We start from the raw sequence: 27,693 nt of genomic DNA on the forward strand, positions 1-27,693 counted from the left end.
TTTTATGGAAATACTGGATAAAGTTCTTCATCACTTTTGGAATCACTTGGTAAATCTGTTGCTTGTATCGGCATTCACAGACCATGTCCTGCTTTGGGTCTCCGGTGTGTATATCGTAGGGTAAGGATAGGAATCGTATGCAGCCTCTATGAGAAAGATACTTTTGTGAATTCAGAGAGTAAGATGGATTGCAGAAGAGTTAGTCTAACTTGGATGGACTTGGAATCTATGAAGGAGGAAAATAAAGCAAAAAAGACAAGAAAGGTAGGTCATGGTAGAAGGCTTTAAATGACAGGCCAAACAAAGAATTTATAATGTGGAATTACTGAATGTTTTTGTATAGGAAAAAAAAAACATAGCCAGATTTTGTGCATTAGGAAGATTAGTTTGATGATTGTGTGAAGGATGCACTAAAATGGTAAGCCATTGGAGGCAGAGAGCTATGACATCAGTTTAGGTAGGAGATGAGTGTCTGGTAGTAGTATTACAAGAGAAGAAAAAAATGAATCAGGAGATGTTATGCACATAGAATAGACATGACTGACTGGATGAGGCTGGGAAGTATTAGAAGAGAAGAAATAGTCAAAGATGACAAAGGTTTTAAACCTCTGTGCTTGGGAGGATGATTTTACCATGAACAACTAAAGGGAATGGGTTTAGGTGGAGCCAATGGATATGTTTAGTTTTGATTATGTTGAGTTTTATGGCCTGGAAGAACATTCAGGTTCTCCCAAGAAATTGGAAATGTGGGACTAGAGATAAGAACAAAGGGATTTGAATGTGTACATCTGGATATCTTATGAATAAAGAGGATAATTGAACATATAAAATGACACTAATTGAGGTAATAGCATTATCCCAATAAAGTAGCTCATAAAGTTGAAAGGGAAGCATTTTTTTTTGCATTTTATTAAGCACTACATAAGTGTGAGCTGTTATTCTTACCCTTTAGGGACCCTTTCTCAGAAAAAAAAATATAGACCAAAGTTGAACTTGGTCAGTACATTATACTGTTATCTTTCATTATCTGATGTTATCAGTAGCTACTCCATGTTGAATAGCTGCACAGACAGATGAATGGATATGTCAAGCGGATAGACACTAAAGCATTATTGCAAAATTCACTTAAAATGGTAATTGTGGGTTTCTTTCATCAAAGTTTTATTGTGGCTTCCCATTTCTCAGTAGTGGGGTAATGATGACTACTAATCTACATTTGTGCAATGTCTTCATTTGTGAATAGTAATTTGCTTGAGGGTCTTACACAAGAATTTTGAATTTCCCACTTATTTGGCTTAAAATCTCCACTGATTTTTTTTAGGGTTTTTGTGAAGAAATGTTTTCATTTTTCAAATTGGAATTTATTCATCTTGTTCATTTGACCCTGACTACTTCATGCACAATTTATTGCAATTAGCTTTTAAAAATAATACAGACTTTTTTGAACCTAGAACATTTTCAACATTACTAAAGTAAAAGAAAAAAAACTGACAGTACTTTAAGGATTACAAAGCAATTTGAAGGTATTATGTCATTCAATCTTTATAACAACATTCTGAATTGGATTTTAAAATTGTTATTAGTCTCATTTTTATGGAAGAGGAAGGTTAAGTGACTTGCTTATGGTCATCCAGCTAGTAAATGTCAGAGCTAAGCTCAAGGTTTTCTTAACTCCATGTCCAAGCTTCTTTTCACTAAATCTCACTTCTCTCTAAGGTTGCATGGACTTGTCTTAGTGTATACTCAGAAATATTTGAACAATATTCCTAAATTTGTAATAAAACTAGACATGACATGAAAAATATGTAGCAATTATTTTAAAGTTACTAGAGGGTATTTAACAACTTTTTATGAATGCTCATTGTTTTCTTGTAGAAATAAGACAAGCATTCTTACGCAAAGTTTAATAAAAGCTTCAAGTCTATGGTTATTTAAACTAAAATGTCCATGGCTTCTCTAATGTTCTAGGTATTTTTGAAAATAAGTTTTTTGATGCCTTTTGTTTTAACATCAAAAAAATTTCTGAAAATACCTCCCTCATTAGCCATTCAAATTTAACCTTTCTTTGAAATAAAAAGCAACAGTAAAGCAACAACACTCAACTATAAAACCTTCTGACAATGTGTATATTCTGCCTAAGGAGTCACTTCTCTGCCAAATATTCTTCTCTACTGTTGCTGATTTTTTTTTCAGTTGCTCAGATCTGACTTTCTTTTTAGTGATCTTTTCACGTAAATTGTTGTAGCCATTGTATTGTTTGTTTGGTTATGCTTATTTTAATCTGTATTGATGTATGTGTCTTCCTGTGTTTTCTTCTGAATTCCTTATATTTGTTATGTCTTAGTGCAAAACAATATTCCATTATATTCATATATCATCATTTTTTCAGACATTCCCCATTTGATGGGTACCCACTCTGTTTACAGATCTTTACTTCCACAGAGACTGCTGATATGAATGATTTCCTATATATTAAACTTTTATTTGTCTTTGCCTTCCATGGATAGGTTCAGTAGTGAGATCACTGAGTCAAAGCATAGGAAGAGTTTCCCACATAGTTCCAAATTCCTATCTAAAATGGTAGGATACTCTACCAACTGTACCTTGATGTGCCTAGCTCCCCGCATCTCTGCTAGAAATGATTTTCCCCATTTTTATCATTCCTACTGATATTCAGGATGTGAAGTAAAAACTCTGGCGGTATTTTAATTTGCATTTCTTCAATCATTACTGACTTGGAGCATACTTTCATAAGGTCATTTGTAGTTTACTAATTCTTTTTTTTTTTTTTGAAAACTGTTCATATCCTTTGAGAACTTATCTACTTGGTGATTATATTTTAGGAAACCCACAGCATTACAAGTTATTCCCTCTGACACATACTAGTTATGTGACCCTAAGTAAATCACTTAACTATTCGGTGTTACAGGCAGCTATCTAAAGTTATAAGTCACAGAAAAGGCAATGATCTTCATTAGTGTAGTATTTCATTACTGGGAGTTTTCTATAACAAAGAAATCTAAGGTTTAGTTTCTGCCCAAAAAAACAAACAAATAAATAACCTAACTCACTAGATTGCCTTGCACTCTTTACCCTTAACTCAATAGAATTTTAACTTTAGCCTCTAAAAAGTGCTAAAAGGGATTTTACTCTAAGTCTTGTGTACTGAAATAATCCAAAAAAGAATTTGATTACAGTTTCACCTGGAAACAACTATACGAAAAAAAATTAAATAAACCTCATTTTAGTTTCTAAAAACTTGAATTTTGTGACAATTCAAACACAATATACATGAATCTTATTCAGTAAAACTTAAAAATTTTTTTTGTCCTTGACATTTCATGGTCATAAATCAGGAGAATATAATCTCAAATCAGTAGTTTTTGTCAAATCAACTATTCTAGAAATTAAGAATACTTGCAATGAACCCTAGCAGGTGCTTAATCAATGCTTATTCACTTGAACATCTGTGTGAAGCAAATAATTTTTGTGTACTAAAGGGCTTTTATGTTTAGGATACATTATTGTGTCATTTAAGGATACTGGAAATTGTAATATGATTATTAACTTAGCTACTTTCCCTTTTCCCTTTATGCTCCCACTATATCTTGGTACTGAGAGGCAGTGTAGGATAGTAGATAGAACTGGCAATAGGGTCAAGAAGACCTCAGCTTGAATCTTGCCTCTACCACATACTGTTTGAGTGCCTTTTGGCAAGTCACTTATCCTTTTAGAGAGCCACACAACTTTTCAAGGTCATATTTTACAGAAGACTTGTCAATTCACATTGATGGAGGAAGTGTTATGCTGAGGAGTCTCATAACCAATGAAATCAGAAGTTCATATCAAAATAATATTAATGCTATTCTTAAAATCAACAAAAGAATATTTTCTTCTAAAATAATCTCCAATCAAAATTATATTGCCTGATGGTCCTACTATTTTAGAACTCAAAAATATTTTTCAACATGGAATTAAAAATCAATGCATTATCTGATATTGAAACCAATGCTAACATAATAAAAGTCACCTATGCTAATTCCCTTATGATCTTTGTGACTTCTGTGGTATGAAGAAAGAATGTATACCAAGAATTATTCATGTAATATGTAACAGCATCCTGTTACAAATATAATTGATTAGATTATTTAGAAGCAGGTGTATATTATCATTTTTATGAGGTATAATGTTGTATGCTTTGAAAACATAATGGACATAATTAATTTCACAAATCAGTAATAAGAGTCCTTAATTACATATGCACAACTATAAGATATAATTATATTAATTCCACAATTATATTAATTATGCTGCAATGACAGTTAAAACTATTTGCTTTCCTGTACCATCCTGGTTAATTTATTTCATTTGCTTTGAGTTTTTAACTTTAGAAATAAATAATTTTTAACATGGTGAATGTACACATAGCATAGAAAGAAATTATTTCCTATAATATGGTGTCAGAGAATGTTAGAGCTTGAAAAATCCTTAGAGAACATCTAGTCCAACTCCTGTAATTTTCCTATAAAGAAAATGGAGGACAGAGTAATTAAATAATGCATTCCAAGTCATATAGCAACCGTATTTTCCCTGGTTTTTGCTCATGTGCAATGATGAATATATCTCAAACAGCTTGGCTTTGCCCTGTCAAGCTAATCAGTCCTTGGTTTTAACAAACTACTTAATAATCACTCACAGGCCACATGATGAGGGTAAGAATGTATTTGTTATTTGTGTCCAAGGAGCTTAGCTATGTAGGATATAGGATCCTAGATTTAGATCTGGATGTGATCTTAGTGGCCATCTGGTGCTATTCAGAATTTTCAACAGATAAGTAAATTCAACAAATAAGTAAATTAAGCCAGAAGAGCTGCCCAAGGTCACACAGTTAGTAAAGAGATAGAGCTGGGATTTTGATCCAAGTGTTCAACTCCAAATCCAGAGAGCTTTCCCCTAAGCAAAATTGCCTCCACTGTATTAATGAGTTCCCGGTTTTCAGAATAGGCTACTTTGCTCCCTTTAGTTCTCTGGTTATGAACTCTAAACCAGCAATTAGCTTTGAAATATGTGGCTTTGATCACTTTGTGGGTGCTGTTGTTCAGGCATTTTCAGGTGTCTGATTCTCTGTGACTCCATTTGCAGTTCTCTTGGCAAAGATACCAGAGTGGTTTGTCCTGTCCTTCTCCAGCTCATTTTAAAGATGAGGAAACTGAGGCAAATACGGTTAAGTGGCTTGTTGAGGGTCACACAGCTAGGAAGTATCCGAGGCTAGATTTGAACTCAGGAAGATGAGTCTTCCTGACTGGCAATCTATCCACTATACCACCTAGCTATATTGATTATTCAAGTTTCAAATGAGAGCTCAATGTAATGCCTGTGGTCCTGCCATTTAAATTCCTCAAAATACATTATTTGCTAATAATAAATCATTAATATGACTTTTGCACTAATAAAACATTAAGCATCAATATACATACCTATACACAAAGACATGCCATATGTATGTATGTATGCGTACTGTTTTGAAATTTTTTTGAACATTTGAGTGAAAGTACTGTATTGACCTCTTAGTACCTAAAGACACTTTTGAGAGTGTGTGTGAAAATACTACTTGCATAATAATTTCTCAATATGTGGTGATAATAGCACATACATTTCAGCCTTAATAGAGAATTATGAAAAAATGCTGATTTATTAAAAGATATAGTTAAATCAATCATTCAGTAAACATTTACTAAGCATCTGTTATATGCCAGTCATGGTACTAAGCACTCGGGATACAAGAATTGCAACATAGTTCCTGCTCTTGAGAAACTTAGAGTCTAGCAAGGGAGATAACATACACACAACTGTGTACAAATCAGCTATATACAGGATAAATAGGAAATAATAAACAGAAAACACTAAAGGATATCTGCAAAGGCTTTCTGTAGAAGGTGTTATGTAGGTAGGACTTGAAGGAATCCAGGGAAACAAAAAGGTAGAGATGAAGAGGAAAAACATTCTAGGAATGGGAACAATCAGTGAAGTTGATTATAGTCATACAAAATGAGAACATGCTGAAGAATTTGACTTTCACAGGTTTACTTAATTATTTAATTTGAAGTATCCCCCCCTTAAATTCCACACAAAAGCACAAAATCCATTTTAAAGCCAAATATTGATGGTTTTACAAATATCTCCCATTGTGGGTATCAGTGACATTCTATTTTCAGCTTCATCAGAAGCAGCTGGTCCTGGTGTAATCAGGACTAAATCTTGGCTTTTGGATTTCAAGATTTTATGTACTATTGTTGTTGTTGTTGTTGTTGCTGTTGTTTCACTGTACCACACTGATCGATAATAAGTGTTTCCCTTATTTAAGGGAAATCTAATCCAAAAATCCAAGAAGAGTTAAAAAATGCAGATACAAATCATTCAAACACAAGTTAGAATATGAGTGCTTAGAGGACATACAAAGTTCTATAAGACACCAAAAGAGGAAAAGAAGATTTGGGGTTAGGGTAAATCAAGGGAAGCCTTATAAATATCAGCACCTTGAAAATGACTAATATAGGATGTGAAAAAATTGGGACACTAATACACTGTTGGTGGAAATGTAAACTGATCCAACCATTTTGGAGAGCAATACAGAATTATGCCCAGAGAGTTTTAAAACTGTGTATACCCTTTGATTTAGCAATAACACTATTAGGTCTATTTCCCAAGGTGATTAGGGAAAAAAGAAAATAACTTATATGCTTTAAAATATTTATATTTCAGTTCTCTTTGTGGTGGCAAAGGACTTGAAATTGACAAGAAATTTCCTATCATTTGTGAAATGGCTAAGCAAGTTGTGGTGTATGATTGTGATGGAATACTACTTTGCTATAAGAAATGATGAGCTAGTTGATTTTAGAAAAACATGGAAAGACTCACATGAAACAATGTAGAGAGAAATGAACAGAGCCAAGAGATCATTGTATATAGTTGTGAATATATGTTGTTTTGACAATGTTGTTTTAAGAACAACTGTGAAGGACTAAGTAATTTTGATTATTATGGTAAACAGTCTGAAATGGAGATTCATAGTTTCATATTGAATACTTTTTTTTAAATTTTGCTGTGTACATAAAAGTAGGTTAAGTTTAAAATGAATAAAAATGAAAACAGAGAAAATGACTAATTTAGAATTCAGATAATACATAATGGACTTTCTAATATAGTTATCCCACTTTAAAGAATCAAAGGTACTATCATCAGGTTTGGATACTCTGGAAATGCCCTTAAATTATTTTAGAGTTTCCATTGCAATTATCACCTTTCATTTCATAGATATAGGGAAACTTTGCTATTTGGTACAGTTTTCCAAGAGAGTTTTGGTCTTCCTGCATGAAAGGGGCTACCTGGCTGGGAGTCATTACCATTAGCACTTAAGCTCATGAATCAGAATAAGGTTTTTCAAGTTAAAATGCAAAAAGAACCTATTGTTTAAATGTGAACAAGTATAAAATGAGACTGAAATGATGAAGCATTAAACCTGATTCATTGTGAACCCTGCAACTTATGGATGCATTCTTTTTGTGAATAATTTAAAACTTCAGCAAAGTCAAGTTATTCTTTAAAGAAAATAATCTTCACAGTCATGTTTAATCATTAGTAATTATGCCATTTTCTTTCATTACAGGTAACTTATGAAGCTGTTGGAGCAATTGAAAAAAATAAAGACTCCGTTTCACAAAATCTCCTATTTGTAATGAAAAGTAAGGCTTTTAAAAATACTGTTAAAAATGCCATCATTTCTTATTTCTCTAACCCTGAACACAGTTTTATAAAATATGCCACCAACCAAAGAATAATTGAAACATAGTTTGCATTTTAATGCCCTGAATAATAATGGCCTGGCTCTTGGAGCACTATACATTGGTTACAATTTAATTTGAAGTCCTGTAGAAACCATAATTTAACTAAGCTTTTAGCAGATAGAAATGTAAAGCACCTTTATATAACATTAGTGATATGAATATAAAAAAGCTTTTCTGTAAAGACTAATGAAGATGAATCAGGCTTCCCAAGTTATTTAGGCTGCAGCAGGGTGAATTTCATTACTTAAGATGACTCTGGAGTGCAGCTTGGAATGGTGTTTTATTCTTATATATTTCTTAGTTACTCAGTAGCAAGAAAGGTACACTGAGTGGAAGAATCCTATCATTTCATATTCCTGCACACATGTGTGAATATATCTTGAGCTTAGCTTTTCCCTGTTAATAATGCTTTCATTAATAGCCATTCTGCAGTGATTCAGATTTTTTTCTAATAACTATTTTCAATTAGCTAAATTAAATTAAATTCAAAGTACCTCTTTCTTACTTATTGTTGTACATGAAGTGAGAAAGGATTGTTTTCTTTATGGGACTGATATTGTGGTCAGGTCTTACAGTTGGGTTAAAACTCCTTTTCGGTTAAAAGTGTCCTCCAGATAGAGGACACCCATAGAGTATTGCAGAAGGGGAGAAAGGGAAATCTCATTAACTTTTTAACTCAACACTACTGAAACACCATATTGGCCCTCATAAATGGGCAGTGATATTTGCTGTGGCAGATAATATAGTCATTGCTTCATTTTAAAAGCTAGGACTATTGACATAAATATGAACCTATTGTTATAAAGAGTACAATGAAAGAAATGAAAGAATTGATCCCAGAATATATTCATATTGATTACCACTTTAGAAATATTTGAATTCTCACTTGTTTGAACTTTCTTTTATAATGTTCTTTTGACAATAATCTTTTATGAAGGCCTAATGTATAAAATGTACATCGAGAGTATTGTTTTTCAGAGAATTAGAGTAACTTTTTTCTTGTTCATCATGTTCTTGTGACTATAGAAAGCAAACTCAGAGGAGAAATATAATCTCCAGTGAAATTGAAACCCCACTTATCTTAATAGAGTCCAATGTTGATAGCCATTCTTTTCTATGAACTTACAATGAAGTTTTAAGGAGGAATAAAAAACATTGTTTTTATTGTAAGTTTATTAGCCCTTAAGATTTTTGGAATAAATAGAAAGAAGGGGGGAAAACATCTTCAGATGTTTAGGCTTTGTCGTGTTAGCAAATATTTAACAAATATGGTTTAGGAAGATAGGATGTCCTTTGCTTCTCCAAAAACTTTTTCATGGTCCCCTTTTGAATAAAGTTTAGACAGCATAGGCTGTCATACAATCTGGCATCATTCTCTTTCCTACCTTATCTCAAAGAACTTTCCTGGTAAGTATTTAATAAATGCTAGTTGACTGGCTCCACAGATTCTACACTTCAGCTAGACCAGAGCAATAGCTATGTGAGGATTTCTCACTTCTCTATCATTGCATGTACCTCTTTCTATGTCTAGTATGTTCTCCTTGCCCTATCAGTTGTTGAATTTATATCATAATGCATGATCTTCTGAATCATGATCTGAGCCTTTCTGTCCTGCTCCTTCCCTGTTTTATCTGACATGTCAGGACTTGGTCATGCTTTAGAGCAAAGACCAAATGTATTCTCACCATAAAGCCTCCCAAGTTGATTGTATTCCTTCCTCCCTAAGGCCTCTCCTAACTGTTGGTTTAGTCCTTCCTTTATTCATTTATCATGTCTTATTTCATATTATTTGGAATATATGCCATGTCACCTTACTAGGACATGTCTTACTTACTTACATGTATCCATCAGGTAAAGGACAAAGTATTTCCCACTTGGTTCTATGGAAGTAGGGTGAAAAAGTCAGCCCAGGTTTGTTTTAAGGTGTCTTTAGCATGCAAATATGTAAGGAGCTGAGGTAAATGGGAAACTAATTACTAAAGCAAGGACTTTGAACCAGGGTGTCAGTATTTGATCTACAAGTCAAAGTGCAGAAACCACAAGGCAGCTGACCCTCTAGATGATTCAATATGAATCCCTAAAGCTTCAGGATTTTTATTGCAGATATTTGCATTCCCTTCTTTTGACTGGAGCTGATGTGCTAGCATGGCTGGGAATAAGGTCCACCATGCCTCCTTCTGACTCAGAAGTCTTTGTGGTTGGACCAGGGGTACAGACACACTTTTATAAAATGTGAGTTCTGATGAGTTGAATTGAATAACTCAGTATGAGTGGGCATAATTAGGTAAAATGCCACTTGAGTCAGATGCCAGTTAATTCAGTTGGATAGAACAGGATGGTAATAAGGCCAAGATTACAAGTTCATTCTCCATATTGATGGACTAATTAACTTTTCTGTGTTCCATAGACATGGTCAGCCCCCTTGATCACAGGCAGCTTTCTTTCCAATGTTTATAATTTAGTTGAAAGGAATGCTATTGAGAGTATGTGGGCAGATAAACACAAAGTCATTGAAACTTCTGAAAATTATGTGAAGCATATTCTCTTTTTATCATAGATGATAATTTAGATTTAACTTTATAAATGAAGACTTATAATTATATCATATAAGTAGATTTAACTTCATGTATGAAGGATAATATTTTATCATAAATATGTATCATAATCAATAAACATCTAATTGTGGGAGACCCTTTATTAAGAGCTACACAAGAATAAAATGTATATATAATCAGAGATATGGTCCTTTTGCAATAGCAGTTCACAGAAACCAACAACACCAATGTATGATTGAAGAAATGCTATGTAAATTTACATATTGGCAATATCAGAGGGAAATAATTTTCACTCTGATAGAAAACATAACAGCCAGAATTTAGATTATATTACTACGCAGAAAGTTGATCAAAGCACTTCACATTCAACTTCATTAGACTTTGAACCCTTGGAAAGCAGGGTTTATCTTTTCCTTTTCTTTGTTTCCCTAGCACTTAGCACAGTGTCAAACTTTGAACATTCCCTTCACCACTAAGAAAAGATGCTTTATCTTCGGACCAGTAATATTTTTTTCCCTAGTTTGGAGGATAAATTCCTGAGGTAACATGATGCTAGAATTTTTCACATGTATGTATTCAGTGGCCCTTTCCTGGTGTACACCTAGGCCTCCAACTATGCTACCTCTTTCAAAACCTGGTGGAAGAGTTCTCATATATGAAGAAGAGTAGAAAGATGCTAGATTTGGAGTCAGATCTAAAACCGTTTTACCAAGGTAACTCCTTTAGGCCACTATTAGCTCATCCATAAGTGAGAGAGTTGGACCAGATGGAGGTAATTGGCACCTCTAAAACTATGACCCTATGATCTTTATGCAGAATTGACAAAATTTTACAGAGGAACGGTAGAATCAGCCAAGTGCGTGTTTCAGAAATTATCTTTTTTGAATGGCCACAGAATTATTGCTAGAGAAACCTTAAATAAGGCCATCAAGTCCAATCTTATCTTTTTACACATTATGAAATAGAAGTTTAGAGAGATAAAATGATATGTACAGAACTACATGCGAAGTAAAAAGTAGAGTAGTGATTCGAACCCAATCTTCTGATCTCTGATTTAGAAGCTTCTTTTTTCTTTTTAACATCTGAATAAGCTTTTTAAAAAATTGATATTTTTTTCATGTACTTCCTTTCTTTCTTTACATTGTCCTAGCCAGGGACATAAGTGCAATTGCTCTACATAGAATTGATCCATTCATTCAATTACAATACACATTAAAGGATAAAGTTGCTTAGTTATTTTGGTTTGCTACAATCACACAGTCTAACAATGTTCAATTGTGTTAGGTCTGTGGTATCTTTCTCTAGAGCTAGAAAATAGAGGAACTTTTAAGTTATTGCTATACTGATTTGCATCCATGAAGGATCACTAAATCTTCACCTTAAAAAAGAGATTAAACTGTTCTCCTGTTGAAAAGGTACATGCAAACAACATACTCAAGCTTATAAATAAAGTAAACATCCATTCATTCACACTCTAAGTCCTCCTAGAGTAAGGGAAGTAACAATATGGTCTCAGAGCTAGAAAGATTTATGTCTTAACCCTTTTTTATTGTTGTTCTTATTATTGTTGTTTTTTAAAGGGCACTGGGCTTTTCCTAAAAGGATAGTTTTTTTGCTGCCACTACTACAGAAAAGAGTCACTTCTCTTTAACTGAACTAACTCTGGAAATCATTGAACCTAACAGAGGTGATATCACTCCTTGAATGACAACAAGACAGGCTAAACCAAAGAGAACAGGGTCAAAAATTCGACCAAAAAGAATGGTTATTGGCAGATACTGTACCAGGTGGCTTGGTCCAATGATGCCACATAAGACTGGAAGATACATGTAGGTACTCTTTAGTTTAGCCAACTAAAGTTCCTAGCCCAGAATCCAAGAATTAAGAAGCAGGGATCAAGAACCTAAGTCAAAAAGTCTAGGCTATAAAAGAATAGGACATAGTCAAGGGGCCTGAAATGGAAGACAAAACTGGCAGCCAGAATGGATCACAATGCTGAGCTTCTCTGAAGACTCTATGAGATGGGTAGGAGCTTCCTATAGACCTTCTGTAAAAGTCTCAAAGTACGGATGGACTTGGGCCCCTTGGATGAAGATCATAAGAATATATGTCTGTAGTAGGAAAATGAAAAGTCATAGACTAAGGCAACAGCTAACACAGGGAATATTTGAGGAGAACCCATCTCAAAGTTTCTTTCAGTCACCTAGGCATATAAATTGGGGAATAAATTTAAGGGTGATATAAGATATTTCTACCTCTACTTACCCTATACACTTGTTTATCTTCCAGCAAGTGAAAACATAGTGATCAATCAGTTGTTCCAGTCCAAATTGACACAAACAGGATCCCTCATATGTCCCTACCCTTCCTTCAAAGTTCGATGGTCCCGATCTAACATGCTAAGTAAAAAAATGCCAGCTGCCTCAGTTACCAGTGAAACAAAGAAATACCTGGAACTCAGCAAGGTAAGAATCCTTTGTGACCCTTCTCCCTAGCAAATTCTTAATATGTTTGTCTTAGTAGCCTTGCTATTTCTTTCAGCCATCTCTACCTCCATATGGGTTGTAAATGGAGGGAGACAATGACTGTATACAATAAAGTCATTGAAAAAAATTGGAGAAAGAAAGGTATGAAATCTACTTTCTTCCCAGGACAATACAGTATAGTGAAAATTCAATAGCAACTACAATATTAATAATTTTATTGGTTGTCTGTGCAACATCCTATTTATGTTTCATCTCTATGGCTGTCTATTTGATGAATGGGAAGTAACTTCAGGGACAGTCGGCTTAGAGGGATAAACACAGCTTCCTTATTCTGTTGACATTAATCACTTCAGAGGTTTTTGGTCTCCAAACAATAAATTGTAGTTTCTCGTACAGACATGGTGTATTTTTCATAGACCAGAGCTTTATATTTTTCATTTATTTTGAAGGTATTTAACTTTTTCTTCAACTTAATTTTGATTTTATATTTGTTCCATCCAAGAATATAATCTTCATATATTCTGCCCATTTCATAGAACAAAATCGAACCATAAACAGAATTGAGAATTGACTAACATTGGTGAAGCAATATAGGATTTTGTTTTTGTTTTTGTTTGTTTAGCTTTTTTTTTATTCAATGTCTTAATGTTTTATTTTGTTTTTTTATTCCCCTTGCTTATCTCTGCAAAAAACTATAAAAAAACAGGGAACTGTAATTGGGAAGATGTCAAGCATAATCAATTAATAGAAATGTTGTCCTATATCTAGTTGAAATGCATTTTGCTATACTTATTGAAATAAAAGCTTAGTTGTGTTTTAGAGTGGTGTCAGAAAAATTGTGTGGTATTGGACATGGATGGAAAATAATTTTTTCAGAGCATGTTGGGTTCAGAAGACTTAAGAATGAAAATTCATTCAAAGTAGATGTATTGATGCTGATAAGAACTTTTTAGTAAATCTCATCCTTGGAAAATGGTGACTTCTGGAAGCAAGAAAAGGTATCACTCTGTTTATTTCTCAGTTCCTTTTAGTCTCCCCTGAACCTTTCATTTGCATTATAATGAACAACTCAGCAGACAAATTATTTAATTGTATTTTTTAAAAGCAGAATTTGTTAAAAGGACAAAATGGAATGTTATAGATTCCATTATTTTCCCCCATATCTAAATGGAATTTATTAGCTCTCTCCTAACTCAAATTCCCCAGAAATTAAATCAATCCTAGGGGACTGTCATGTCCCAGTAAGAAGAAACCAAAGGGTCTAATTTGAAGAGATGGTATTCACTTAATAGGGACTTTACCCTTCTCTCATGGTTTTCCATAAGCATTTGGCATCACCATTGTTATATTTCTTTCCTAAGAAGTATTCCAATCCTGGATGCCTCAGCCCCCATGACACACTGCAATATTGGCATCTTTCACAGTCTTGTAATTGGACACTGCACCTACAGTTCTGTTTGTATGAAAATTGCTTTTAAATCTAACCTTTTTATCACATTTGTCTGAGAAGTATAATTCATTAGGACAATTTGACTTTTTTATTCATCTCAATGAAGTTAATCTCTTCTTGTTGTAATGGAAATAGTTCAAAATTGACGCAAATAATTTATTGTTGTCGTTGTTTTTTAATCTCTACTCTCACCCCAACTAGAGCAGTAAAGCTAATTACCTTCTTATATTTTTAGATTGAGGTTTCTAGATCTCCAGAAGTGATAGACCAAATCTGTTGCACTTGTATAATTTACTGAATTGTAATGTTAAATTAAACAACCAATTTACTCTTGGGAGACATATCATTAATTGTCCCTGTGTCCTTCTTTTGCTCAATATCCTTTTCCTTACCTTGCTTTCAATGCTTTTATTTCTTCTAAACCTCTTCAATTTTAGCTACATATGGGAATGTTTTTTCACTTACCAGAACATTATGGTATTTGTTATTATATTACATCTTATAGAAATAAACCAATTTGTTTTCATCCTTGGGAAGGCAAGTAATATGTTTAGGTATTTTATCAGTAAAAAAAATACATGACTATAAAGACATCAAATAGAACATCTACTTAGTCACTGATTAGAGCTAAACATAGAGATATAACCTAATAATATTAAAATGCTTCTTTACAGAAAAAAAGTCCTCATTTTGTCCTCTGGCAGGCTACATATAATGAAAAATATGTTGCTATTTTAGCCCAAATTATCAGAATGATTTTCTGCAGAGTATACATGTTGCACCAGCAATTCAAAACCCAGTGTTTGAATGCATATGTGTGCTCAACTTAAATTAAGTTGGCAGATCTGACTTAGAAAGCACTCCTTTTCTTGAAAAGTTGCCACTCAAAGAAAGTTATTTACACATTCACTGGGTCATTTTCCCCAACATATATTAAAATTGCTAAAAATGTCTGGTTCTGACTTCAGAATTTATGCTGTGAGTCTGTATTTGCCTGCAAGGGATTTTATGTATGATATGGATGTGTTACTTTTCTCAAATTCAGATAAAATCTTTCTCACATGCTTTCATTTTCCCTTTGCAGCACTTTAAAAAGAAAGGAACTTCTACATTTCTGCAGAAACTAGAAAGGAGAGGTCCACTCACAGTGGCATCACAACTCAGGGTTAGTGTTATTTTTTAAGGTTATATACATGCTGTAAAAACAGCATATAACTATACTAAATATGAGGGCTTTGATTAGCATCTTTCCCTCATTTGGCTCAGGAAATTAACTGAGATATTCGTATTAATCTTTAAATCAAAAATAGTGCCCAGTAAGTATGAGAGAAATAACTTGAACATGCAAAATTTCACTATAAACTGCATTCTTGTCAATCAATGTGTTCCTCTGAGAATCAACTAGGTTTTACTTCTCTCCATAGAAATCCCTCATGGATATCATTGGGAAGCTTCAGAAGGGCACACCACATTTTGTTCATTGCATCAAACCCAATAACTCTAAGTTGCCAGATACCTTTGATAATTTTTATGTGTCTGCTCAGCTACAATATATCGGGGTCTTAGAGATGGTGAAGATCATTCGGTATGGATACCCAGTCCGCCTCTCCTTCAATGATTTCTTGTCAAGGTAAAGTCTTTTGAGCTAGATAAAAGCTTGTTTTATCTATGGTACAGACCATGCTGTGATATTCTGCAAGAGCCATCACAGAGTGTTTTGTTGTTGTTGTTGTTGTTGTTGTTGTTGTTGTTTATGATGAGGTCTCAAATCATTTTTTTTCCAAGAGACCTATTTCACTGAGCATAGATTACCATATTTTAAATGAAGAGAACCATATCCAAAGATCTTTAAGACCTTATTGAAGTTCCCCACCCACCCATACACCAAAACTTATAGAAATTGGGCAAATGTAAAATTCATTCAACAGATATTTAATGAGCTTTATGCTGTGTTAGGTATTGAAAGGAATGTAAAGATTTTTAACACACACCATAATTTAAGACAGAATAAGGTAACTTAGAGAATCATAAACAAGTGATTGGGTAGTTAAAAAAAGGGTAAAACTAGTTATGGAATCAGGGAAATATTCATGAAAGAAGAGACATTCAAAATGGGCTTTGCAGAATGTATAGAATTTATTTGTGGTGTTTTATTCAAAAATAAGTCATTTCTTCTAATTACATGTAAAAAATTTTAACTTCTTAAAAATTTTGAACTTCAAATTCTCTCCCTCCATTCTTCCCTCTTTCCTCATGGAGAAGCCAAGCAATTTGATGTAAGCTAATGTATGTGCTGTCATGCAAAACATATTTCGATATTAAATCATGTTGTGAAAAAAAGACAAAAAAAACCAAGAAACATAAAGAAACTAAAAAAAAATGCTTTTATCTGAATTCAGATTCTATAAGTTCTTTCTCTGGATGTGGACAGCACTTCTCATGAAATCTTCAAAATTGTCTTAGATTATTGTATTGCTGAGAATAGCTAAGTCATTCAGAGTTGATCATTGTATAATATTGCTGTTACTGTGTCGGGTATTCTCCTGGTTCTGCTCACTTCCCTTTGCATCAGTTCATGTAAGTCTTCCCAGGTTTTTCTGAAAGTATCTTTTTCATCATTCCTCATAGCACAATTGTATTCCATCACAATCATATACCACAACTTGTTCAGCCATTCCCCAATTAATGGACATCCCCTCAATTTCCAATTTTTTGACACCATGAAAGAGCTGCTATAAATATTTTTGCACTATGAACAACTTGCTATTCCTTTTAAACACAGAACAAAGTTATCATGTAAATTTCCTTTTTTCTCCTTTTTTTTCTTCCTTCTCCACCTCCTCCCACTCCCACCTCAAAGACAGCTACCACTTGACCTAAATAGGTATATATGTGTAAACTTATTCTATACATACTTCTATTTATCAGTTCTTTCTCTGGATGGAGATAGCATCTTTCTTCATATGTCCTTGATAGTTAATTTGGATATTTATGGTAGTCAAAATGGTTTATTCACTAAAAGTCATCCTTAAAACTATATTGCTGTTACTGTGTACAATGTTCTCTTGGTTTTGCTCACTTTACTCTTTATTGTTTCATGCAAGTTTTTTCATGTTTTTTTCCCTAACATCAACCATCTCATCATTTTTTATAGCATAGTAGTATTCTATCACAATTGTATACCATAGCTTATTCAGCCATTCCCCAATTGATGATCATCCCTGAAACTTCTACTTCTTTGCCATCACCGAAAGAGCTGCTATAAACATTTTAGAACATATAGATTCACTTCCTTTTTCCCTAATCATCTTTGGAAATAGACCAAAGAATGATATTGCTGGGTCAAAGGGTATAGTCAGTTCCATAATTCTTTGGACATAATTCCACATTGCTCTCCAAAATGGTTGGATAAATTCACAATTACACCAACAATGAATTAGTGTCCCATTTTTTTCACATTCCCCTCCAACATTTGTCACATTCCCCTTCAATAATTTTAGCCAGTCTAGTAGGTGTAAAATGATTTCTCGGGGTAGTTTTAATTTGTATTTCTCTAATCAATAATGATTTAGAACATTTTTTCATATGACTATAAATTATTTTGATTTCTTCATTGGAAAATAAATATATATACCAGTTTGTGTCTGGCCATGGCCATCTCTAGGGCAGGGCAGGAGGGGAAGGAAGGGAAAAAAAGAAAAAAGAAAAATAGAAATTTACATCATAACTTTATTATGTATTTAAAAGGAATAGCAAGTTGTGTGCAACAGATTTGCAATTTCATGTGCAATTATCTTTTTATTATATTGTGTTATGGAAATGCTTGTTTTATTTCATAAATTAAAAAATACTGTTTTAAAAAAATTTAAAAAGTAAAAAAGTGCCCACAAGGGACAATGCAAAGGAGGGGACAGTAGGAGAGAGAGAGGAGAAACATCAACCACAGGTGTGAGTATATTGCAGACCATGTTGGCCAAGGTGTGCCAGCACACACTGTCCAGGCTCTATGCATAGATGTGACTTGAAGGTTTTTCAGCAGAAAAGTGTCATAATCAAAGTGACAGAAGATTTACAGCAGTGATGAGAATGATGGTTTGGAAAGGGGAGTGAATGAAAGGAAGGAAGATTGGGGGGAGGCTCTTAAAAACTCCAGACTGGAGTTATACAGCACCTGCAATGATTGGTTGCAATGGGAGACAGGGATAAGATAAATGCAAACAATATTGCAAATGTATGAAAGAAGAGCACGGAGCAACTGATTGGATTTAAGAGGACAGAGGAAGAATCAAAATTGATTCAGGTCTTCAATGGGGGTGGCTAAGAGAAATGTTGGCACCTTTATTAGAAATAAAGAAGTCAGGGTGGGACTTGTTTGTCTCAAGAGTCTTATGTGAGAAAGAATTTGAGTTCAATTTTGAAGATATGAAACTTGGATAGAATGAATTGAAATTGTAGAATAGTCTCAGTAGCTTTCTTCAATATCTAAGAAAATAATAAAGTTATAGAACACATCTTGACTTAATTTTTATAAATAATATTCTAAATTGATTTAGAATGTAAAAGATCAACACATTACTGTGTTCATTTTTTTCTCAAGTATTGTTATAAAAGAAACGCTATTAGATAGATGAGTGTGCTATAAGACTGCTTTATTCAATTGTTGTCAACAATAGGGAATTTGCTACACTGTAGTAGTAATTTGGTCACACTTTAAGGTGTTCACACAATTTATTCAATAGGCATTAACTTTAGAAGTATTTATTGAATACTTACTTGGTGTCCAATATATTTGATCCAGTGCTAATCATATACTAAGAAACTGGATGAATTTCAAAATGTGCTTTTTGATCTGGGCAAAATTTATGCCAATGTTTCAAAGATCTTATATGTTTTATGAAGCATTTTTAACTACTTTGACCAATCTGCTAGAACTACCAAATTTTGCACTAGATCATAAACCATTCCCAAGGGGATTTAGACATTCTAGGGACATTGTTATTATGTCTTTTGATGGCTGAAGAAATATATACTCCTTAGGATACTCTGGCCATAGTCCAACTACACTTATCACTGTAATTGATTCAGGTAAAAGAGATGGGGCTATGCTACCCAGTGTAAAGGTCATTTCATATGTTCTTTTGTTTAACCAGTTGCTGTAGCATCTCTGCACCTCCAACAAAATCATCATGAAGTACTTAGCATTTCAAATATATATTCTTCCTTCCTTAGCTAGTCTGATATTTGGCTAATTCTCTTGACCCAGACTCAAAGCCTCTCTACATTTGGAGAATCTACCAGAGCATGCACAGTGCTTGCTAGCATAGCCTTTGAAAACCCAAAATCATCTCTTTGCCATGAGGAGACCCCACATAAAGTCAGTCAATTTAAATTGATTGTCTAAGTCATACATACCTACAATAAAGAATTGGAGTGTTCTAAAATACCAATGCAGACAAACTGTAATCTTGTTTTAATGTACCATGGTTTGTAATGTGACAATTTTTAAATTGTGGATCATTCTTCTTATTAAATAGAATTAAATGTTAAATATCTTGAAAAAAATTACAGCTCTTTCTATTTTTTTTTTATAAAATTTCATGTGGCAGAGATACCAAAGCTTTTATTATGTGTTTGGAACTTCTGAATGAGAGTAGATTTCTTAAATATCATTTCATATTTCTTATGTTGCTTTAAGAAGATTTTGGATAGTCTCTGCTAAGGAGGAGCAACTGATTCTTATTTAATGAATCAAATGTAAGGAGGTTAGTTATTTCTAGGTATTGAAGGAAGAAGAAAATGTAGGAGGAGGGGAAAAATCAAGAAGATAATATCTGCAGATAATACAGTGGGGAAGAAAAAGATACAGGAAAGATAATAGCCACATAGAATGTTGATTAAAATAAGAGAATTCATTTAAGGCTTTACACAATCTTGATCCAAACTGACAGTTGTATTACACATTACTCCCCCTCCCAGCACTTTGCTTTAGACAAGCTGGGCCTTTAGCTGTTACCTGAACTCAACATGCCATTGCCTGCCTTAGTGCATTTGGGCAGACTGTCTCCCATGACTGAAATTCACTCCTTCCTTATGTCTGGCTTTTGGAATCCTTCTCTTCCTATAAGGCTCAACTAACATGCCACCACCTGCATGAAACCTTCCTGTTAACATTAAATGAAATTATTCTTTCCCTTCTCATTTCTCTTAAGTACCTCATCACTGTAAGAGGTAATATAGTTTAGTCTTTGAGGACAGAATGTTGGACATGGAGGCAGGCAGACCTGGGATTAAATCCTCTCTTTGACACTTACTATCTGTGGGGTCAATGAAAATGACGTTAAAGTGACTGTGTTACCATCTGCTTCACCACTGCATCCTACGGACCATGGAACCTTTCTATCTGACTTGGAGCTGACACCTCCTGTATGTATTTTCTCTCCCATTAGAATGTGCACTGCTTGATAGCAGGAGCAGTCTCCACTTTTCTGTTTGTATCCTCAGCATTTGACACAGTACTTGTTCACAGTAATTGCATTTTTTCTCATCCCTTCATTCACTCTCGTAACTTCTTTGACCTTTAGTTTTCTCACCAATAAGTAGGGATAACATCGCTAGTACTTGTCTCATTGATTATCCCATTAGGTTGTCAGTTATTTGAGGGCAGGGACTGATTGTCTTTTGCCTCTTTCTTTTTGTATCTCTAGCATAGTGTCTGGCACATATGTATATAAAGATCTTATAAGCCTTGCAATGCTATACACATGTAAGTTATTTTTATTCTCATTTCCCAGATGAGAAAACTGAAACACAGATTAAGTGACTTTCCTAAGAAAACACATAGTAAATATAAGAGCCAAGAATTGAATCCAGTTATCTGTACATAAATATTTGTGATGTAAGACAAAATGGGTCAAGTGCAAAGTAGATCCCCCCCCCCCAAGTAGAAGTCTTAGTGCAATTTCAATCTATTAAAACTCAGGGGAAAAATTGAGGTTCATATCAGTTACCTACAATTAGAATTTCTCTTGTGTTTGTCTCTTTCTTTCCACTCTCACTGCAACCATTCTCATCTACCCTAGATGATTGCAATAGCCACTTAGATTGTCTCTGTATCTTCATGATGCCCCCACACGCATATCCCAACTCATCCTTTATATTAATGTCAATAAAATCTTTGAATATTCTGATCGCTTTACTCATCTATCAAAAAACCTTCACTGGCTCCTTACTACCTACGGGAATTAAGGATGAGTTCATTATGGCATTCAAAGCCATCTTCAATAGAGTTCCAACTTACCACAGCATGTTTTATAATACTCCCCTTTATATTCCAAATTAGTTGGATGGCTCACTATTCTTCGGTTCTCATTTTGGTTTCTCCTATCTCCCTATAATTGCTCGTGCTATTCGCCCATATTTGATATTTGGACATCAAAAAAAAAAATACACAATGAGTTGATAGAATGTCATGTTTCTATCTAAACCCCAACAAAGTTCTTTAACATTTTTTGTGTTATTGAATTATTTCTATTTTTTTCTCATTCAAGAAGCATGTATTAAGGCAGCCATGTGATGTAGAAGATAGAGTGCTGGACCTAGAGTCAGAAAGATTTTTCTTCCTGAGTTCAAATCTAGTCTCAGATATTTACCACTTATGTGGCCCGAGGAAGAGTCACTTAGCCTTCTTTAACCTTAGTTTTATCATCTGTAAAATGAGCTAGAGAAGGAAAGGGTAAACCACTCCAGTATCTTTGCAGAGAAAATCCAAAATGAGGTCATGAAGAGTCAGATACGATGGAATGACTGAACGATAAATATGTCAGGCACTATGCTAGGCACTGGGGATACAAACTCTGAAAAAAAATAAATAAACAATGTTCTTTTCCTTGAAAGGTTTACATTCTATACAGAGATTAGTAAATATAATATATAATCAAAACATACAGAGTGATTTTATAAGGAGAATCAATAATTAATGGCTGGAGGAAGCAGAAAAAGTCTCTTGAAGGAGATGGTACATGAGGTGAGTCTTGAAGTAATCTGGCAGTTCTAAAAGGTAAAGGGGAAGAAGTAAATGAATTCTAGCATGGGGCACATCTTGTGTAAAGAAAGAGAAATGATGTGTGGAATGTTACATATGAGAAACAGCACTTTCACATTGTTACCCAGCAGTCCATTCCCTTCTAGTACAAGATCCCTTTTCTCTTCTGCCTTCATACACCATAGGGTTTCACCCTCCCTTGGATTTAGGAAAAGAGCAGTCTGTGAGGTAATTCTTCATCCTTAACATCATAATTTCCTATGTATCCTGAGGCTCATCAACCTATTATTTATTCAAAAAGGTAGTTATGCTTTGGGTGGGACCAAAATAACTCAATAGAGAGGTTTACAGTTTAATGACATGACCTTGTTTGGGGAAGAAAAAAAAAACACTGAAGGAACAGTTCAGTAATAATACTAAAGGTTTTAGTATTATGCTTGGCATGGGGAGGAATTATGATCAGCTTTCTCAGATTGTGATTGGATGGAATCCCTATTAGAAACAGGTCTGAGTCATTTAGCTTTTTAAATGACACAATTGTTAGTGAAAGGTCATGCCATCGAATTAAATTGGGTGTTGGGGGAGGGAGCAAAGAAGATGCTTTTTAGATCTTGAATTAAAACTAATAGGTAACAGCACCCAGTACACCAGGCAGTCCCCAAGAATCATAGACCTGTGTTGAAATCTTCTAGAAGTTTGGGTTGTTATGTGGAAATGATGCCAGTTACTGTCAATGTATCTTTAATAAAAATTTGAATTAATAAGGTCAGAAGCTATTAAATACTGTAAAAACAGACAGCCCGGATATAATTGGCAAGAGATAAATGTGATTCCAGGAGGATTTGCCAAGTCTAACTGCAGTGTCTCTGCTGAACCTGCCTGCAGCATTGGCTCATTTTCTGAAGCTTTACAAAGAGTGGGAGGGAAGCCTATCTGAAGCTTCTCTATGAAATGTAAAACTGGAAACAGAAGGCTAAGCAATAACTTGGGTAATTCATCTATAAATTTAAACAAAAGACAGCCCAGTTCCATATTGATTAATTGATTGTGAACCATGGATCCTTCATGATCTAGCCTGTTTTCTTCCAATGGAATATAGCAAAATATTATGGGAGGTCAAAAGGTTTAAGGCAAAAAGAAGTGACTGGTATTTGTCTTACCAAACTGGTATACTTCCTAATTTCTGCTATGCCAAGTGTAATGTTCCTTGCTATCAGTGGACAGCCAATCAAAATGTCACTAAGAGCTGAATAACCAATTTAAAGCATTTGGGAGCCCGAAAAAAAGCCAAAAAAAGAATTCTGAATGACTGCAATCCTTGGATTGCAGTGAAGAATATTAAAGGGGAAAAAGTTTAGTTAAAGGATTGAATCACATCCAGTTGTTGTTCCATTGTACTGAACTATATCCCTGAAAAGGATGGGGGTCACAAAACAATCCCCTAATCCCGGTCAATCATCTCGCAAATGTATTCCATTGGTTGCAAAGGAGCTAGGTGATAGTGTGGATGGACAGTTGTAAAAACAGCTGTAAGAGCATATTCATTAGAACAGATTAGCCATGTAATCTTCTCTCTCTGAAGGATAACACTTTCCTTTTTAAACAATTAATGTACAGAGAATATAAGGAGCCATCATAGCTAAAAATTTTGGAAACCTTATAAGTAAATAGAAAAGCAGTCACCCTATAACAATTTATTGCTAGCCCACAATTTTTTTCACAGATATTTAGTCTTCAAAAAAGAGATGGATAAAAAGGAGCAAATAGGACATCACCTTCATCATCAACATTAAATTACCATCATCATCACCATCATCTATGTTTATTTGATAATTTAAGATTTATAAACCACTTTCCTCAGAAATTTCTTAGGTGGTTAAGGGAGGCAGTACAGGTATTATTAGCCTCATTTTCCATATGAAAATGAAGTTCAGAGAGGGGAAGTGACTTATTCATTATCACACAGCTCTAACTCAGGTTTCTTAAATCAAACCATGTGCTTTTTCCGCTACACCATACTGTCTTCAATATAATCTTAGTGTTCTGACCATAGCACAGTATGTTTGATACATTTTGTCTCATGCTTAGAAAGTCCTTTCTCAGCATACCATATTTTAATCTTTACTGAATAATTTCTCTAAGGCTTTTTGACCCCCTAATATGCTTAAGTCTTTAGACTCATTAAATGAATTGAGTAATAACTTCTGAATCACTGCTATACTCTTTTTACACTGTCTTCAGCACATTGCTAGTGTCATTACATCCAAATTACACAATTCATTTTGTAATATAGTTGATTACTCTCATATGGTTGTTAGTGTGTGAAAGTTCTCTTGTTTTAAATTAGAAAAACAGAAATGTGTTACAGGATCTAAAGAAGACCAAAGGTGAGTAAAGGATTAATGTCATTAATTTATCCTGCCATTCACTGCTAAAAGTGCCTGAGGAAAACATTTAAAACATGAATTTTTTTTAAAAAAAAAAAACTATAGCTGAATGAAGGAAAAAGAAATTATTAAATAAAAATTTTCTACATTGAAGTTCTTATGCTAAACCAACATTGAGAAATGAATTTGCTTATTTTTTTTAAAAAAAATCCATCAGGAAATAGTACAGTTACAAAAGAAAATAGATTTTTTTAATCATCCAGTAACTAGATGTTTCACCTTGTTTCACCTGGTTATCATTTCCCCCTGCCCTGGAAATTATGTTGTATTAATTACTTTGTTTAATTTAATTTATTTATCTTTGTATATATCTTGTTTCAATACAAAAAAATCTCATAGAGAGCAGAGAATATTTCTTTTTAATCTTTGTATCCTCAGTCCCTGTGATAGTACTTTGTGCATACTAGGTACTTAATAAGTACTTATTAAATCTGTTGTGCAAATTATTTCTTTTTTAAACTTTAATTTGTCAGGTAGGATTGGAAAATAAAAATAAAAGACATTGGAAATTAATTTTACCATATATCCCTTTGCATGTCATGCTATAGAAGATTTGCTTTTAAAATTTAACATCATAGTCACTCTTACGCAAAAATCTCACTCATCTTTGATTGTTGCCAATGGCCTAGGAACAAAAAAGTATTCATTTTTTTTGTGTATGAGATGCTTTCTTGAGCATTTTGAAATACAGATCTTAAGATTATGTATCGAGAGCTAGGAGGGACCTAGAGATTACCAATCCAACCTCTTCATTTTATAGTGGACTGAGGATGTATAACTCAAGAAGTTAAATTACTTGCCTAATATCACCAACACAGTAAAGAGTGCATCTAGTATGTGAACTCAGGTCCCATGTGACTCCAAGTTCACAACAGTTTTACAAGGATACCAAGTTAATATACTATTAGATTTACTGGAAAAAAAACTGAAGGCAATTAACTTATATGTCCTCTGTGCATCATCATTGAAAGATTTAAGAACTCCAATCACTGTAGAATTAGCTCATCTGATGAATCACAACTCCAAACAGCCAGAAGACTCATGATAAAGCATACAACCCACCTGTTTATAGAGAATGATGGAATCAGAAAGCATTTCAAGACATATATATTTTTGGACATGGCCAATGTCTGAATATTTGCATATTTGTATATTTGTTTCAAGGGTTTTGTTTGTAGGTGTGAGGGAGAAAAAAATAATTAAAAAATAAAATTTTAAATAAGAGATCAGCATTGAAATATTTGCCTCAGCTGCTAATAGACAGAAAGCAAAATCCAGATGATAAAACTACCAAATTTTAACTGTATTCTTATTAATGGTTGGGGGAAATTGTGAGGTCATGAGACCTTAACCCCTAAAAGGAAAAGGCAATGCCTTTGAAAGCAACCCAGTCCCTGAATTTTCCAATGCATTTCAGTAGCCCAGATCACTGTTGCCTCTGCCCAAGGCATCTGGCCCACCCCAGACTACTTGCCACTCCTTAATCCCATCCAGATCTTCTCATAATCTTTTTCTGTATAAAAGTGCCAATCTTATCCCTATTAGATGGTACAGATTCTTAGAATCTCACCTGCCCAATTGGTGTATAATAAAACCTCACTGTTCTGACTGAAAGAAGGCTTGAGTGGTCAAATTCTTTCAAGGCAGACCTACTCTGAACCTTTGCATTTTGGGGTTCCTAGCACCCCAAACTACAACATATAAATATGAGGAGAGAAATAATGGCACAAAAATTTAACCTGAATAGCTATATCTCCAATGTATGGAATTCTATAAAGTGAGTTCCTCTGCAATGACCTAACCCCCATGCAGAGAACACATCTCCCTCACTGACCTTACCCATTCCCCACCAGGATCATTCTACCAACTTCTAATTAAAGAAGTAGGTTTCTAAGCATTAACTGCTCCATGTCAATCTGTAACTAATGCTATTAACCCAAGAGTGATGATGAGATAAGTCTTGATCTATTAGGCACCTATGGCAATCCTCTTTCAACTTGGATTTGCATTATAGATTGCACTTTCATCTGATTTGGACATGAACTACTCTTCCTTCAACTTGACTGGCTTCTCGTGTTCTTTCTAACCATTTCCAGTGAACATTCCTGAACATTCTACTCTAGACCTTTCTTTAAAATTCTCTTTCTACATACCATTGTTGGCAATCTCATTCATTCTTATAACACCAACTATTTATTTCACAAATGGCCAACTCTCCAGTCTGTTCCAATGTCTTTCCTATGCTCTCTTCCCACATTTTCAACATTCTATTTGATATCTCTATTTGAATGTAATGACAGTATTTCAAACTTTACCTGTTTAAGATGAGATTTATTACCTTTATCACAAGTTCCTTGGTTGATCTAGGCTCCCAAATTAGAAACTTCTATGGCACTTGATTATCTCTCATATTCACTTAACAAGCCCAGTCAATTCTACCATCTTACTCTACAATTAAAATAACTTCCTGCTAGATATTGCCTCCTCCACTTTTTTTCTATACCCAACCCAGCTTGCATACTTCTAAGAAAGAAGTATCAAACAGCGAGCCCACTGCTCCATATGGCCCACAATACTCCTGCATGCTGCCCAGAATAATTGGGAAATTTAATAAAATAAATAAAAAGGCAATAAGATAAATATTATTAATATGTAATCATGTAATTTTCTAAATCAATATGAGGCCCACAGGAATCTTTACAATGGTTTAATACTCCCCTCTTTCAATTTGAGTTTGATACCACTGCTTTAAGAGATTAATTTTCCTTATGCATAGATCTGATCACTCAACTTCTTCTCTATTCAAAAATCTTCATTAGCGTTCATGCCTGCTATAAAAAGTTCTCATTTGCTTGACTTCTGAGGTTGTA

The 27,693-nt window shown here is 34.0% G+C and overlaps 1 protein-coding gene across 1 annotated transcript in view; it reads left to right on the top strand.

The window, feature by feature from the left end:
* The window catches only part of LOC114046108 (unconventional myosin-XVI-like), a 682,808-nt gene that overhangs the window by 474,555 nt on the left and 180,560 nt on the right, over positions 1-27,693 (top strand). The window contains exons 24-27 of the mRNA XM_027866362.1: positions 7,667-7,742; positions 12,689-12,864; positions 15,420-15,500; positions 15,760-15,965. Coding sequence (XP_027722163.1) covers positions 7,667-7,742; positions 12,689-12,864; positions 15,420-15,500; positions 15,760-15,965 — 539 coding nt within the window. The remainder of the gene's footprint in view (positions 1-7,666; positions 7,743-12,688; positions 12,865-15,419; positions 15,501-15,759; positions 15,966-27,693) is intronic.

The sequence above is a fragment of the Vombatus ursinus genome, unplaced genomic scaffold, assembly GCF_900497805.2.
Source record: "Vombatus ursinus unplaced genomic scaffold, bare-nosed wombat genome assembly UNPS02014781.1, whole genome shotgun sequence".
Taxonomy (NCBI): domain Eukaryota; kingdom Metazoa; phylum Chordata; class Mammalia; order Diprotodontia; family Vombatidae; genus Vombatus; species Vombatus ursinus.